Source organism: Rhyacophila brunnea, unplaced genomic scaffold (assembly GCF_057557595.1).
Source record: "Rhyacophila brunnea isolate RB1 unplaced genomic scaffold, BYU_Rbru_1.0 scaffold_18, whole genome shotgun sequence".
Lineage (NCBI taxonomy): Eukaryota > Metazoa > Arthropoda > Insecta > Trichoptera > Rhyacophilidae > Rhyacophila > Rhyacophila brunnea.
Genome location: NW_028232837.1, coordinates 2,281,158 through 2,299,601, shown reverse-complemented (window position 1 = coordinate 2,299,601; position 18,444 = coordinate 2,281,158). Strand labels below are relative to the sequence as shown.

General features: G+C 36.6%; 1 protein-coding gene across 1 annotated transcript in view; it reads right to left on the bottom strand.

The window, feature by feature from the left end:
* The window catches only part of LOC147073106 (E3 ubiquitin-protein ligase RNF19B-like), a 129,228-nt gene that overhangs the window by 93,100 nt on the left and 17,684 nt on the right, over nt 1–18,444 (bottom strand). The window contains exon 2 of the mRNA XM_085945324.1: nt 898–998. Coding sequence (XP_085801450.1) covers nt 898–998 — 101 coding nt within the window. The remainder of the gene's footprint in view (nt 1–897; nt 999–18,444) is intronic.

Sequence of the window (18,444 nt, the reverse complement as noted above, 5' to 3'; positions counted from 1 at the left end):
TTATATTGCAATAAACATGCGGTAGAAAATAGCAATCGTAACAATAATTATATTCGTCTTCATAATTCCTACTCACTAGAATAAATCGATTTGGCTATATAAGAGACTGTTGTTCATATTGTTATTTTAAGGAAAGAAAAGACCAGATGTGTTGGTTGATTGTTTCACATTTTCACATCGGCATGAGTTTTATATTTACCATACATAATGCCTGAAGATGCCGAAAGACAAAACTGGGGTCGCTGAAAACGATTCACATTGAATGGTATAAAACTCATTTCAACTAAAATTTCAACTCAAATTCCAATTGATCGATAGAATTAATTTTCTAGAATAAATTTTTGTTTATACTCTTGATAATGGCGTGACAATCGAAACAGCTGTTGACTAAAATACTAATCACCCAGAGAAATTTATTATAACTAATATTATCATACTATTGCAAAACGTAATTCAAATTATACCTTAATGTTTAAAGTTTTGCTACGAGTATGCTAAAGCGATTGGGGGAGGGCACAGCTCCATAAAAATAATTTGTATTCTGGGTTTCTACAATAATTTATCCTGAAATTATTGTACAGTACAATTTGCTACTCAGTCTGCAGACGTCCACTGCTGGATACAGACTATTCTGTTTTCCTCCATTGCGTCCGGGACTGTGCCTTCCGCATCCAACTCAGCCACCACAGTATCCATACTCTCTCCTCTCGGTCATTCCATCATGACCACCATATAATGCAATCTCATATGCGACAAATACTCGCCACCTGTCACGGTCCTCTTCTTCTTTCAGGACAGACTGAAGACTGCCTCACCACCTACACAACACCACCAGTTGCCTCATACGTCCGATAACTAGAGAATGTATATTCATTAAAGAAAAAGTAGTATACTTACATAGTCAATTTCTGAGAGCTGCTCGGTGTCGACGGGTGGTTTCGGAGGTGTAGTTTGACGAGGTGGTGGTGCAGCAGACCTTCGCGGCCTTCCTTCCACTACTGAAATAATAAACACAAAACATATATTAGTACTGTATTGAAAGAGATATTACGTTTTACCACGATACTATCAACTGCAAAAGATCATTTTTAAAGGAAATGGAGAAAAACCTGAGTCTACCTCTTAGGTTGGTTAGAAAGAACCTTAGAATGGTTCAGTTTTAATACACTGTATTTTATGTTATTTATTATAGTATGTTTTTTTAAATTTATAAACATAGAATACTTCAAATGGTATACGAAAACAGATTAACAAGATAAGATGACTCGCTCGACCAAATAACCAGATGAACTTGCCAAAGGATTAGTTCAGTTCAGGTAGGCATCACATTTGACAACTAGAAACCACACTTATCACTAGTAACGAATCTCGATAATGTAAGGTGCATAATTTGAAAATAAAGGACCTGTATGATCAAAATGGTCAGAGCTAATCAGACTAAGCTGACTGGCTGTAAGACTGTAAGACATAAAAATTACGGAGTTAACATATAGTTAAATCCTAATCCGTCTACATAGCGCTTGCGGCGTCCAGTGAATAGGCAGCGTCATCTATAGGTCTCTTTTCGAAGTCATGCCGCTACATTATTCAAAATAATCAGTGAGTGCCCCCCACACGGACACAATATAGTGGTCGATAGAGCCACGAATTGTGTCGCAAAGTACGGTCGCGTTTCGCCAAACTGGGATTGCCGTACATTATCTCTAGCTACACAATATTATAATATACATTAACGTTAGGTTAACCATTGCCGCCTAATAGTAAAGAAACTGTATTACAATACGTTATAACGATTCTGCAATATTGTCAATGGGGTTGGATGAATTGTTAGGCATATAAAAATGAGTGCTCTCTGCGTTGTCGTATTGTATAAACTAGTTATATACGCAATTCTCAGCAGCTGGTGTTTCAAAGCTATAATGCACATTCCTATAACATATGCAGGCCATTTTTGTGATTATCTATCTAAATATTCTAAATAATGGTGCCTTTCGCTCTCTATCTAATTCAGTGGTTCTTAACCTTTTCGAAGTCACGGTGCACTTTTGATCATAAGAAAAAATTGCGGTGCACCAAAATCAAACGATCAGAAAACAAAGAAAAATAAGCGGACATAACTTTTATTACAAATTAAACGGAGTAGGTATATACCTAACAGTCTATATATAACATATTATAGGGAAAAACTATAAGTAACTAAAATTACCCTTAACAAAATGGAATTTATTTGATGTGAAAATCAATTATTAATGTGATGCCTGAGCTTGTAGGATTTTGCAGATATCAGAAAAAATATTAGGCCGAATATTTAGCTCATTCAATTCTTCGTCTTTCTCGTTTTTTAGTTTTTATATTAGTTATTGTTGAGAAACCGAGCTCACACAAATATGATGTTTAAAACTGTAACGAGATTTGCAGTAGAGCTGGATATTCGTTTTGGACAGAAATCAAAACTTCATCCATAGTTATTTCAGAAAATTTAATTTTTAGACGTAAACACCAAACATAGCTAATAATTTAATAGAAAATCCATAGAAAAAAAATAAAGAGCGCGCGTTTTGACTTGAATTGAAAATGTGTAGGCATCCAGAACATAATAAAAAACGTTCATTGAGTCATGCGGTTGCCGATGTAGCGCGGTACGCGTGACGTAACCTCATTATTACTCTGGCGATTTCGACAGATTTTGCTAACTGACAATGTTCGTTTATCAGTCCGATAACATTGTAAATACCAAGAAAAACGACATTACACACTTTTTTCCCGTAGCGGCAGCTTACTGTGACTGCACGTGACAGCACATAACGTGATGATAATGTGTTTGAAGCATTACGGGGTAATTGTCCATTATAGAGCTATTTGCTTTCAGTAAAAGTCGAGCATGTTCTAATGTACCTATGAAGTCACTAATTATTTTTTCAACAAAAATCTAGCTTCGGGGGTTATCTTTAGCTTTTGCGCCTTTTGACAGATGCGGGTGATAACAACGCGAAGTTTGATACACATGAATCAGCAATGCGAAATCAATTTCAGCTCATTTAATTAACATTCAGCTTCACTTTCATATGCCTACATAATCTATAGGCTCAGTCATTATAGAGAATGTATTCTTTAATAGCGCCTTGTATGCAGCCTTGTACGTGAACTGCAAATTGCGGTCGTGTGAAAAAGAAAATAATTATAATACTAATCGTAATCAATAACAATGCGTTTCCAGTAGGTACGCAATTACGAAGGAAGAAATTACCGAATGAATCATCGGGCAATTGCCCTCACTTAAAACAGCTGTAATCGATTTGCATAAATATAAAAATTATTTATGCACATGTGTTTATGTAAACTCGGTAAAATTGCTCACAATACGTACTGTACCTACACAAAACAAAGCAATGAGTTCGGTATTGCGGACTATTGTTCATTTTATTGTTACCGAGCAGAGTGAATGATAACGGTAAATCAAATATGTTTTATCAAATTATTTAAAACCTACCCTGTTGCAGTCGCATGTAATATCCACTACCCTGAACATCCCGACAACTTATGATGTCTAGAAACCAAGAAAAACTTCCTGTTTATCAAAAGCACTAAAATCGAGCGGGTCAACAATTACGTCGATCTCGGGATCTCGGATAACAAATGTCAATCGACGGCTGGTACGAGTATGCATGTGTGATATTGAAAGAACGAAACTGGTGTGGAGCGCATTTGGGCGTCTGAGTAGGTATCGCGATGTAGTAGTTATCTTCAAAAGTGACCTCCTAATATCTTAGCGTAACGTGTGCTACCAGTGTTCACGTATGCATCCGAAAAATTGGCGAAGGGTGGAGGTAGGCTGTTAAGATCCGCCATAAATAGTGCACATTAAACTTTGATAGTACCTAATACGTATTTTGTTACCACGTTTTTCTTAGCTCGTATTCTTGTTTGTCCAGTGGTTGTTTATCGAGTACAAATCTTGCAATCGATTTTTAACTAACTTCCCGACTAGCTAGACATTTGAAACTTTTACAATATATCAGAACACGATGCCAATACATTTTTTAATACTTTTAGCCATCTTTACGTAGAATTGAATTCATTTTCAGTTAATTCTGATTTGTATGAAAAGTTATTTAGGAAGAAATCCGTAATCCAATCCACTATTATTGGTTCCTAAGGGGGTGGTCCTAGCAACTAAATTATTAATATATACGTGCGTTACTATGGAAATCAAAATGACATTCCAGTATTCTATATGTATTTGTTTGTTTGTTGCAAAATAGCAAAAAAATGATTTGTTGACAATTGCCTTATTTGTCCTAAATTATTAATACATATAATTGTCAAGTTTATATGATTCAACAGAAAATTTAAAAACGTGGTATATAAAAAGTTCTTTTTATCTTGTAATTAATTTTATTCAACTAAGACTACAATCTACAGATGGTGTTAGTTAGTTTTTAAAAACCAATTAAACCCTGCCAAAACTAAACCATAATAGTTTTGGTATACTTTGGGCGATACGACAAAATTGTACAAACTTTTTCCACCTTTCACTACTGATCTGAAACATAGACCATTAATGTAACAGAAATCCAAGAACTACGAGTAGCTATCGAACGATGCATGTTGGCCTTAGCGCGAAAAGACCAGAAAAGAACCCGATTGATAGACGCAGACTAGACCAAGCAGATGAAACAGCAATAGTGTGTTCATGAGGCAAAACTCATAAAGTTTGGTGGATGTAGGTACGTAGCAGCGAAGAACTAAGGACCGAAATGGGTGAAAGAAGCTAGGGGAGGTTCCTGCAGTCGGTTCGACCCCGGCTGATAATGCGCTATGTTAAAATACGGGGTGTGAAGAGCCGTTGCTAGAAATATTATGCGAATGATGCAGAAATCCATCTGCAGCACTAAATTATTTAAAGACACAATAAACAATACGAATACGCAACGAATTTTCCAGTTTCCACGGCCAGCTGGGTTCGCTGTCTGTGATTTTTGGAAACAAGCCAGAGGAAAATACACAAACACGACCGAAGAAGCCATGTAATGCGAGCCGACATGCGGTAACTGTAAATTGCATGACTGTATTTCGCAATATATTCATGGTATCGCGTGCATGTTATAAAAATATATATATAATTCATGTTTTTTAACAACAATGAATTCATAATTATTATTTAATGAAATTTAAGTATGTAAATTACCGTTAATCCCAGCCAGAAGGCCATGATACGATTGTACTGATTTAATGAATGAAAAACGAATATTTTGTACTACTTAATTTATTTCATTTTTGTTTAGTTTAAAGGCCGGCTAGGTTGAAAGCATGTACCTACGTAAAAAATATTACGTTTGATTCAAATACGTTGAATAAACATCCTTTGCTAGAATAGATGGCGCCTAAAACTGATAGTAAAAAAGGACTTAAATTAGCTGCTATAGATATATTATATACCTACCATCATAAATAGACAGGTGTTCGAATTTAGTACTAGGCTCATCTCAATTTCTTTTATTGTGTTAACTGTCAATACATGACTGCATTGTACATTTTTATTGATTAATTTAATAAAACGCAATTTTTTTGTACTTATTCCACTTTTTTATTTGATAAATTTGGACCGGCTTCGTCCGTATAATAAATACAAAACAATTTTGCGCTTTATTAAATTACTCAATAATAAGCTCATCTCAGTATAAAAAGTATGAAATGATATGTCAAACGTTAGTATGTGGCGCCCCCACTCAGCGGACAACTTATACTGGTGTATCTATAGCTAACTACCTTCACACTATTATCGTATCGACAGCATCTATCAATTACTTACGGCAATCGTGTTAACAATATTTTGACGACCTCATTATATACAGATGGAACCTAAATGTATGAAATAGAAGCAAAAAAAGAACCTCTGTTCCACTGATTAGGTTGCAAAGATAATCTGTCACGATGGCTAGACACTTCGGCATTATATTTCAGTTTAAAAAACCTGTAAAATGTGTGTAAAACCATTTATAACTGCACTCGAGTAAATTATCACAATGAACATAAAAAATTGCTGCCATAATATTATGTGAATAAGAAAATCGAAATGGCAAATGAGCGATGTTATTATTAATCGGAGTGTTTGCCAACTTAACAAATGCTTCACGCGTTTACTAAATAATTTCAAATATCGTAACATAACAGAAATACAGTATAATGGCCAAAGCACACTGCGAGTGGCCGTGCGATGCGCGGGCGGAACAAGAGGCGTAAAATGCACTATCTTTGCGCACCGCGTAGTGCGCGAAACGCACAGCTTCTTGCAGTGATCTCCGCCACTAAGGCTCCTTCTATTTATAGTCATTTTTTTTTATTCAAACAGTTGCTAGTAAACACAAAATTTTCGGGAAGGATGCATGAAAACGGCACGTTTTCTCACTTTGTCAAAAAGTGTATTTGACCAAAATTGGAAAAGTACCTTTTTATATATATCTAGTTTTAATTTATTTTAACTATACGAAAGACAGAAGAAAAATTATCAGTCAACACTATTAACCGTTGTTAATTTGCATGTACCTAAAATGGATTAATTGTATTATATATAATGGTAATGCCTTACCTTAACGGCACGGAAAGACTCGATGAAACAATATATTATACTAATGGCCTGTAGGAAAGTAAATTTAATGTTTTAAATGAGGAGTAGTCAACCTTTTTATACCTACCACCCACTTTTGTATCTCTGTTAGTAGTAAAATTTTCTAACCGCCCACCGGTTCCACCGTAATGGTGATTTATAAAGTAGGGAAGTAACTTTACTTTATAAATTTTATAAAGCAGAGTTACAGTAAGTTAAAGCATATAATAATAATTACTTACCAAATACTTTATGTCAGACTTTAGCTAAGTTTGGCAGAATAAATCTTTATAAAACAACTTATCGTTGTTAAATCTATCTTTTTATTTATACTTTTCATACATAGAAGCATGAAGTCTTTTTTTCTTTGGTCATAATATGATTAACATCACTAAAGCCTGATTCCACAATATATAGGGTAGGGAAAGGTACCTATCAATAAACTGAATATTATTTTCAACATATTTGGATATAAGACAGGCATTTTGAACGTGAATTAAACTTATGCGAGGGCGATACAAATAGTATATTTTCAGAAATTTAAATTGTCACGGATAATTTTATGAAAACATAAGAAAATGATTTTAAAGCCCTCACCCCCCACCATGAAAGCAGGAAGGCCCACTAGTGGGCGGTAGGGACCAGGTTGACTACCCCTGTTTTAAATTAAAACCGTTTCCAAGTGTGTAAAAAAGTAGGTATTATTGTTGAATAGTCCCAGGGCGAGGGAGACGGATCATGCTGTCTCATTCTGTGAATTTTCAATTATTAATAACTATTAACCTTGCCCGCTATTGCCGGCCACAGACGGACAGTTCTCGTAACAGGTTGAACATGCCAGTTAATAACTATACAGTTATCTTTGGTAGATAATCTGCGGCGCCCATAGACGGACACTTTTCGACCTTTCAGATATGTGCCATGTTCAAACTGCCAGCGACCCCCCACTCCCGTGTTTTTGTAAAACTGTTGGAATTTCAACTAGCCGAAAGTTCTCGTTTGACGTTAGATGCTGGTAACGTAAAGTAGGAGTAGCTGGCGCGATTTGGCGGCAAATTTTGACAGTTCTGTCATAGTTCGTTCGTAAGAAGTATATTATTTTTGTTGCGTGTTAGTTCTTTTGCGAGATACTCATATTATATAATTACGAATATTGTGGTGTCAACTAGGTACCGCAAACAATATTTTCCACTACTTAAATGTAAATAAAAAAATAAAATGTAAACTTGATGTAAAATAAATCTAGACAAAAGAAATATGTACTTACGTAAATTTAGTATTAAGTTAATGTTATAATATGTACCAAATTAATAGATATTATTCAAAACCAATAAGTAAATTGTTTTGGTGATTGAATAAAACATATTACACAAATTTAATGTATATAACCCTGATTTAAATAAAACAATACGTATGTATTTTATCTTAATTAAATTTTATTAAAACAACAATAAGTATACTATGAATAATTTATTCAAAATAAAAGAATCTGGACATATATTTACACAAACAATAAATTGTAATCATAATAAATCTAACAAAGTAAAAATATTCGTAGATCAATCGTTCGTTCAAGTATACCCTACTTAAAACTAATTTAACACATGGTACCCCTGTGTATGATCTCGGCGAACATAACCTCCATAGTTTTTGACAGTTGATCTGCCACAGACAATAACTGTACGTATATGGGCACGTCTGTTGACAGTTCGACAGATTTTAAATGGGGTAGTTAAACTGATCTGTGGTGTGTCCACTAACGTACAGTTATTGAACAGTTATTGTCTGTGCCATGTTCAAACTGCTACGAGAACTGTCCGTCTATGGGGGCCTTATGTGATGCTACATAGATTCTTACATAATAATGTTATATTTCAGTTAACATTATTAATATTAAGCCATTTTCTCGTATCAACCGCCCAAATCAAAGGATGGGTGTACCCACTTACAGATGAGTGATGACTTAACGTTTATGTCAGATTTAGATCAAGCAGAGTTGCTCGACATTAAAAACAGTAAAGCGATCCGATTGAAGAGCGGTGGACCTCATAAAAACTGGACAGCTTGCCAAAAATCGTCTATTTTATTCGGCCATTGATAAAGCGTGGGACTTCTTACTACATTCTGAGAGGTCAACAACATCGACTATCAAAAAAAAAACTAAATAGTTAGTACGTACACCCAAACAGTCCGGCAACAATTTCGGTCGTTACCGAATACATTAACAAGAAGGAGTTTGATGAACTTTTAGGTATATATAGAAATAAGTGCTTAAACTTAGTAATAACGGAAATATCTTTCCAATAAAAAAATCACCTCACTGCTTGGAAACAAAATGTATTAATTAATATACTTATAAGGTTTAACAGGACTGTATTTTTTGTCGGGTTTGCGATGTCTAGTTTACTTCCATTGTCCTTGGACGCAACGTCCTCGATGGCCAGCAATGACACGTGCAGATTTGCGAATTATATTTGAATTATAGGTAAGTACATACTTACCTAATTAATCTATCCGAATATTTTTGCCAGTCATTCGCGAGTTTTGAAAGTTGTCAGGTGTATTTTTTAATGTATTTGAAACCGTGGACGCGCAATATTGTCTACCGAAGTAGAGATGGCATTTAAATTAGATTTAGTGGTAAATATTTTGTTAGTAATGTATCCATACAACACATTTCGAAGATATTGGAATCATGAAAGGATGATAAAAAAAATTACTGTATAAAAAATGGGGAGGCATTTTGGCGTTGCCTAGAGGCGGAATTTTGTTTTGGGACGTCACTATTACTATTACCTACAACTAGACACTAAACGTCCAATCCTTCGGATCGATAAATTGATTGTTCAGCGGAATTACAGTGATAATCTAAGCACCGTAAAAAGTGGAAAGATCGATATTGTAAATAAGGTTTACTATATTCAGGCCATGACACGAAACTATTAACATCGATGGTAGTGCTAATTGTTGCTCATACTTCGAATGCAATAATTTGTATAAAATTATGATTGTTGTAGCTATATTGAAATAAATGGTAATAATTTAAACGAAATATGCAATCGAAAATATTCCTTTATTGCGAACGATTACATGTAAATTGTACGTATAACATTTAACCGTAGCACAGTTCACCGTGAGCTTTCTTATCGGAACGAGATGAAAAAATTACGCGTTGTTCTTGGAGCAATGCAGACAATAATGTTCCAATTTTATTAGATGGAACCGCGCCAATTTCCATGGCCGATTTTGGCAAAATTCATGAATTCAAGAATAAAAACCTAACCTAACAAATATAATCCAGTATATCGGATATTTTCAAAATTTGTTTGCCGCTGGCTTCCTGTAAGTAAAATGACAAGAACCGTGTTTAATTTAGACATGCGTTTTACCTCAGTACTATACAACCCAAAGAGGTTAGACGGTCTTTAATATACGACCATATATTTGGATACAACATTTCATGGTGAAGTGTGATACGGCGAACTGCATACGTACAGATTTCCGGGCACGATTGCGAACAGGGGACCACATTTCATTCGAAGTTAATCAATAACTAGCACTACCATCATGGTGCGCAATTCAGTGCGTTAATATAGTCGGCCTTGTATTGTAAGTACAGACCTACAAACTAATCTGTAGAATGGCCAAAAATGAAACTACGAACTACCATAGGACGCCATTTTGAAAATGTCAGATTTTGTCCAGTTACGAGTCTTGATTGGGTAGTTTTCGACAGTTGCTCCCCCATCCCATTCTTCAGATAAGTTTGTAGGTCTGTCTACAGATGAGCAGTGTATTGATGATGCCATAAAGAAAGAAATTGTATTTCTGACCATTGGGATGGTCTCTTCCAAAGAGTTTAGTCAATGAGTAAATGTAGGTATTCATATTAAATTTTGTAATACAGCGATGCTGCAGCAATTTTTTTTCGACCATGTCCTATCCTAATAAGACCATGTGGGCCGCCCCATAGCTTACGGGCGGCACAAAATTGTGTTTTTGCTAATTACTTTTCAAATGCAAATTAACACGTTAATTACAAAATTAATTAAAAGGGCCCGTAAGCATTGTGTCATATTATATTGTTTTTTACGAGAAATGAAAGCCACTTGTTCAACCAACCTATTAGTTCCATACTCTGACTCATACACAAATTGAAAAACAATAGGTATGTGTACTTGCCAGACCCTGCAGCAGGCCTATGTTATAACTGGTGATATGAAGTCACCCGACGACATAACGTAATTGTGACGTAAGCCAATACACGCTCGAGGCAAGCCGCCCAACGCACACTGCTCACCATATATATTATTAGGCTGAAACACCTATTTGTGTATGGGGACATTGGATAACGCCAGTATTTTAGTAGCGTTAATTTCTCGAATGCTATTATCACTCCGGTAGTACGTCACAATTAGGGAATCCGATCCCGAGCCAAAATTCTGATCCCGGGATTTCGGGATTACAAATTGACAATCCCGGGATCCCGGGACTGGTCCCGGGATTGGCATTTTTTTCCATTGTTAATATATATATTTTTATATTTACAAATAACATTGATAAAATCGGTCAAAAATAAAATTTATTCTATTTAAGACATTTAAGTATATTGTATACGTTCATTTTTGCAAATACACAAGTTTAATGGAGTAAATAATATTGTAATATAAATAATAATGTGAATTTAATATGATATTGCTGTTTCTGATAGTAAAGACATAATGAATGGATTAGCGAGATTTAAAATAGTAAAACAAAATATAATCATGGCGTACTTATGGCCTCTCCGCTTCATAAATCTAATCAGTCAGCCAAATATGAAACTGCCGTAAAACGCATGATATCATGGTGGAATTACTTTGTTAAAAGTGCGAAGCATTGTTTTTTTCCAATCTTTCTCATTTTTAATAATCTATGTGAAAAAATAAAATGAATCGGCTACCTACACATGGGTATAAATCAAACTTCATTCAAACTCAGTTTATTTATAATGTAGTTATTTTTTATTAAAAGTATTTTTTCTGTTATATTTTCGCTTTTATTTTATTTTCCATAAAAATTGATTAAAAAATCAATCCCTAAATCCCGGGATTATGTTTATCAATCCCGGGATTTATAGGTATCGAAAATAGCTCGGGATCCCGGGATTGGAATCCCTAGTCACAATGATGTCATATGACGTCATGTCGACCGGGCGACTTCAACTCGCAAGTTCTAACATAAGGCCCCAGGATTCGAACCTGGGACTCACGACGCTATGTCGTGCGTGCAACAATTTTAGTGTGGCTATAATACAGATTTATTGCGATACCATTACATGGATTTAAGCCCTCGAATGTCAGCTCCGTTTGGTTACGTATATATTTTTAATTTTAACTACAAAATTCAGTATCTCCGTTTTCATACGAGTCGTATAATTATTAATTAATTAAAGAGCAAGGACCGCACAGTCGTATCAATTAAAATATGACGATGACTGATTTTAATGACAATTAAAATCAACGCAACGGTAGCTTCACCTGAGCTTTTGCTATACCTACTCGGCAGGTACCTCGTAAAGATATAATTATACAAGTTAAATGTGGCAATATCTATGTACCTAGTTACACTTCTTCTATTGGCCTGCTGATTATAAAACTATATGTAGTCAGTTAACTCAGTCAGTAACTAGCTTTTCACAATTAACTATACGAGAAAAACAGTTGACTGGAATATCCGGATATATCATTAGACTATTAAAACTTCGTCCAGACCAGGGTTGGCGAACCTTTTTACGTAAGCATAAGCGTGCCAAAATTTCCCAAATATTATTTTTCGGCTGTCTAACGTGCCGAGCAGTGTTTTAGAAATTCTATTTTAAAAATGACAATGTTCTAGATCATGGTTTCCCAAACTATGGGTCGCGACCCACCAGTGGGTCGGGAGCGAATATTGAGTGGGCCCTCGCCACTGTATACATGAATTTAAAAAAATAGAAAGTGATAAATTTGATATTTCATTCATTTATTTATAATTCTTAAAAATTGAAATAAACTTAAGTTACGGAAAATATTGTGATAAAATAATAATAATTTGAATTGCCAATGCACTACAGATAGCTTGATTCGTTGCGTTGGATTTGTAACCCATTTCAAGACGACTTACCAACTAGTATGTCAACAAAAGCAAGTGAAGAACTCATTGATTTATCAGAAGATACGGCACTGAAAAATAGTTTCAATCGTTAACAGTTAACGAAATTCTGGCTCTCAGTTGCTGATAATCATCCTTGCCTGTTCGATGAAGCTATGAAAATCTTCTTCCTCTTTACTACCTCATATCTATGTAAGGTCGGATTTTCGGCTATGGTTAACATTAAAACTAAATACCGAAATAAATTGGGTATATCAAACTCACTGCGATTAAAAGTAACTTAAGTTGAAGTTGATGGTAAAATTGTAATGAAGAAAAATAAGAAACAAATACATTCTTCCCATTGAAATAACTTTGTAAACAAAACTTGCAGGTGTAGGTATTTAAGTAATATTTTTTTTTATTTAAGTTGTGTTTCTTATTTCAACAGTCTTTCATTGATATTGGTAACACTTATAAAAAATATTTTTTTTATTTCAATTAGAACTCGGGGGAGTCTGTAACCCCTAGAGAGCGCGTCTCCAGGTGGCGGATAGGAGAATGCCCTAATCAAGGGTAGGAGAAAAATAAAATATCTCCCGCGGACCAACAGACCTGGCCCTCCAGGTTGGGGGTTGGGCAGAGGGTTAACCACTCTCTCCCGTGAAATCACCAAAGGTTACTAATACTACACAATGCCTCGGACATATGGCAACCGCTTATAGACGACCCGGACCGAAAAATGGACTACGAATAGGATTTTGGAACGTACTTAGCCTATACCGAGCTGGCGCAGCTCAAAACCTAGTGGAAGAACTGTCAAAATATAAGGTCCAAATTACCGCCATCCAGGAAATCCGTTGGCCTGATAGCGGAGAACTTATAGTCGGACAGCATGTTATCTACTATAGCGGAAACACAGAGGGGAAACATGTTTTCGGAACAGGTTTTGTGGTCGCCAGAGAAGTAGCAGATGCTATACTTTCTTTTGAACCCGTAAACGAGCGCATATGTGTGCTCAGAATCAAAGGAAGATGGTTTAATATATCACTTGTGAATGTACATGCCCCGAAAGAGACTTCAGAAGAGGCCGAAAAGGATAATTTCTATGATCTCCTTGAAGCGACTTTTGACAGGCTATCGGGACATGATATCAAATGTGTGCTAGGAGACTTCAATGCGAAAATAGGGAAGGAAGCTGTATTCAGACCCTTTATTGGAAAAGAGAGCCTACATGATCATTCTAACGAAAATGGTAAAAAAGTGGCTCTCTTCTGCAGCGCCAAAAACTTAATCGCCCGAAGTACCACTTTCCCTCGTAAAAATATGCATAAAGTGACTTGGAATTCAAGGGACAGGAAGACCTTTAACCAGATTGACCATTTTCTAATTGATAGACGACACCATAAAGCTATTGAAAACATTCGAAGCTACAGAGGCGCTGACTGTGATACGGACCACAACTTATCGATAGCAACCTTTAGGGAAAAACTTAAAAAGACAGCCCACGCAAATGCGAAGACGAGAGTGAAGTACCATATAGAAAAGCTGACAACTCCAAACGAAAGAGATAGCTACAGAAAAGAGTTACAAAACCAAATCGGAAAACTCACCGAAGGAGAAGCCTGGAGTATCGATGAGAGGTGGAAGAGACTAAAAGAAGGAATGGTAAAAGCTGCTGAAGTCTCGATAGGACTGGCACCCAAGAAAGTAAAGTGCCCTTGGTACGACGACACTTGCCGACAAATGGTGGAGGAGAGAAGAGCAGAAAGAGCGCTCTATCTGCAAAATACGCAGAGCGAAGAAGCACAGAAACGATATAGCGAGACGTGCAAAAATGTCCGAAAGCATCTGAGAAAGTGCAAACGAAGCTTCATCAAAAGTAATTTTGAGCAGATGGAAGAAGAAGCAAAACGAAATAAAACTCGATCATTCTTCTCGAAAGTGAGCTTTGAAAAAAGAGGCTTTCAACCTAGCACGCTACAAATCAAAGATCAACAGGGTCAGATAGTGGCAAACAAAGAGCAAGTGCTAAACATATGGAAGTCCCATTTTGAAAACTTACTTCAACGCTCTGTACCAGATGAACCTTTGGAATCGCCAGAAATCGCGACAGCAGAACCTCTTATACCGCCACCAAATAAGGCAGAGTTGATGGGAGCACTGAGTTATTTAAAGAATAACAAATCGGCAGGAAACGATAATATTCCATCGGAGCTTCTCAAGCATGGAGGAGAAACCTTTCTTAGTGCCATGCTTGAGCTACTGCAACAAATATGGGAGGAAGAAAAGATCCCTGAAGAATGGAAAGAATCACTGGTCTGTCCTATCTTCAAGAAAGGGGACAAACTCAACTGTGCAAACTACCGTGGCATCTCTCTTCTTCCTACTGCATACAAAGTTCTGTCGAACATTATTCTCGAAAGAATTCTACCATATGCCGAAAACATTCTTGGTGACTACCAATGCGGCTTTAGACGAAACCGCAGTACTACCGATCAAATCTTTACACTGCGCCAAATCTTTGAAAAGAAATGGGAATACGCCCAAGATGTACACTGTCTCTTTGTAGATTTTAAAACCGCATATGACTCTATTGATAGAGAAGCTCTCTGGAATATATTGAAAGAATTCGAAATACCGTCAAAACTTATAAATATAATAAAAGTATGCATGGACGGATCCAGAAGTAGAATTCATATGCAAGGTAGTATATCAGAATCTTTTGAGGTGACAGCAGGACTAAAACAAGGCGACTCCTTATCACCCATGCTGTTCAACTTAGCTTTAGAGAAAGCCGTTAGAGAAGCTCTGAAAGCAGAAGGTGGAGTTACCCTGAATGGGTCCCATAAAATATTGGGCTACGCAGATGATTTGGTGGTGCTCGGAGAATCTGAAGAAGAAGTCAGAGATATTTTCACTCCTCTGGAGGACACAGCGAAAAGGTTGAACCTACGAGTAAATGTGGGAAAGACCAAGTATTTGAAAATGACAAGAGGCATTGAACCCACTGGAAACATTGGAATAAGAAACTCCTCGTTCGAGAGAACCTCTCTCTTCAAGTACTTGGGCTCCAACATTACCTCTAAAAATGAAATGTCCCTAGAGCTCTCTGACCGACTGAGAAGTGGAAATGCAGCGTACTTCGCGCTGAGTCGTCTGTTCAGGTCCAAAATGCTGTCCATCAAAACGAAATTCCGGGTGTATAACGTGGTCATCAAACCAATCGTCATGTATGGATGTGAAACGTGGGGTTTAACAGAAAAACAAGAAAAGGCGCTCCAAGTGTTTGAAAACAGAATCCTCCGGAGAATACTTGGACCCGTCAATGAGAACCACCGGTGGCGCATCCGCACAAACGCTGAGCTCTTCGACCGATACCAACCTAGAATCACTAATATTCTGAGGTCAAGAAGGCTCAGATGGGCGGGCCACGTTGTACGATCTGAACGATCTAGAACTCTCTATAGGATTTACAAAGGCACACCAGCTGGCACTCGACCTCTTGGCCGCCCTCGACGGAGATGGGCGGACAACATTCAAAGGGATGCGGAAAGGCTGGGGATAGTCAACTGGGAAGAGAGAGCGCTGGACAGAGATGCCTGGAGAAACGTTGTGCAGTCGGCCATGGACCTGAACGGCCCCTAGCGCCAGTTTAATAATAATAATAATTAGAACAAATAAGACAGCATTAAGTAGTTTCACGACTCGCCACTAGGGAATCTGAGCATTACCAATATTTATACCCTCTTTTCTCTAAGACAGCTAAGAGGTGGGTCCCAAGATTGGAAATTTTTGTTAGATGGGTCGGGGCCCAGTCAACTTTGGGAACCACTGTTCTAGATACCACTCACACATATAATAGCTGAATCACTTTTTTCAATTACGCCATACATTTCGGTCCACCAATTTTGAAACGGTCTGCCAGAATTCCTGCTACAACTCCACCAAGTTTTTGTTTCTTATTTGGTACAGCCATTTTCGTGGTAAGAAATGAAATTGTTTGTTAATGTAGATATTAATTAGTTTGATTCTTTACGCACAAATCGACAACATAATTGCTCCGATCAGATGAGGCATTCTCTCACTACAGTGGTCTCAAGCTCTTTAAATCGATCAAAATTAGAGGTTCGCGGCGCGATATCCCCCGCCGCCTGATGAGGTTAGTGCGATAATGTTATATGTGACGAATAAAGCCTAAGGACCGACCAATTATATATTTACATTAAAAGTAATGCTTATTCTTGAATAGTATTTGCCTGCTATTTTTTATACAATGTGTTCTGTCTTTTATTATTATTATAGGTATGTGGGGTTCGATGTGAGTTACCACTGAGGGAGTCGTCGATGTGTCACACGGTCATGGTGTTGAGGATGATGATGAAGAAGTCGAAGATGGATGCAGGAGCGAGTTTTATTAGGCGTAACGGTTGGTACAATAGTATGTTACAATATTTATGATACGGGTCCGAAGTCCGCATCTCAGTACGATGAGATGTTGTGCGGGACTATACGGAGAATGAGATTCTAACAGCCCGGGAACTTATATTCGAGTGACATTTCGATGAATTATTATTTGCACTTTATACAATCAAAATAATATCTAAACAACATAATTTAGTAAATAATTATTTGATCGAATCAGCGAATGCTGGGAATTTATAATTGCAGTCATATAATTTGATAATATATAGATAATAATAAATAGATATTTAATTTTTAATTCGATATCTTTACAGGTATTTTTTTTTCTCTTCAAACGCGTGTCATACAAAATCATCTCGCGTGCCATAGGCTCGCCACCACTGGTATAGACCATTATAATTAATATGCCCGCGTTTCGGCAATTGTACTGATACAGTGGCGGGTTTGGGTGCATGGGTATCGCGCAGCCGACAGGTTTGGCGCCCTTTTGGGAAAATTCAGTTGTCCGATAAGTCACCATTGCATGTTAAAATACATAAATACGTATGTTACCACGATCTTTTTACACTTTATTGTATGGTTTCACTGATTGTTTACATTTAATTTAGATAATGAAGACCATCAGAAGACCGGAGGCTTTCGAGATGTGGATATATCGGCATACCATGAAGATATTATGGTGTGATCAGTGTGATCACATTTCGATCGTCCATTATCTGGGGCTCCGGGTTCGACCTGGTGAGGTTACAATACTCACAATATATTTATGTGATTTTCTCAAAAACTGGGTGTTGGTGATTATTTCACTTCAATTAGGTACTAACTCCACTACTGTTCCACTACACTACTGTCTTTCGGCCATATGGCCTGTTATTAGTGTTAAAAAAAGAATATACGTATACCCATGTAACTATTTTTTTATTCAACGAATAATTCACAAGATTTAAGAATGTAGCATTCGTTTATTCGTTGAATAAAAAATAGTTTACTAAACTATCGACAAGTGCAAGTATGTTAGATCAAAAAATTTGGAGCGATCCCGACAACGGTTAGTAATTAAGGTAATTTAATAAGTACTTTGATTTAAAAAACAAAAGCCGATTGCCAATTAGGAACGCAATTTGGTATGAGGTTCAGAGAGTATGTAAAAGCCATTAATTAAATCCGTTGTAATTAGATAAGATACATAATAATAGCATAGTGGTCCATGCACATGGGAGCAATTCCCAAGGGACGCATTTTCGAAAGTGACCGGATATTTTGTCCGCTATATCGAGATTCTACTGTACAAGTTATTGGCG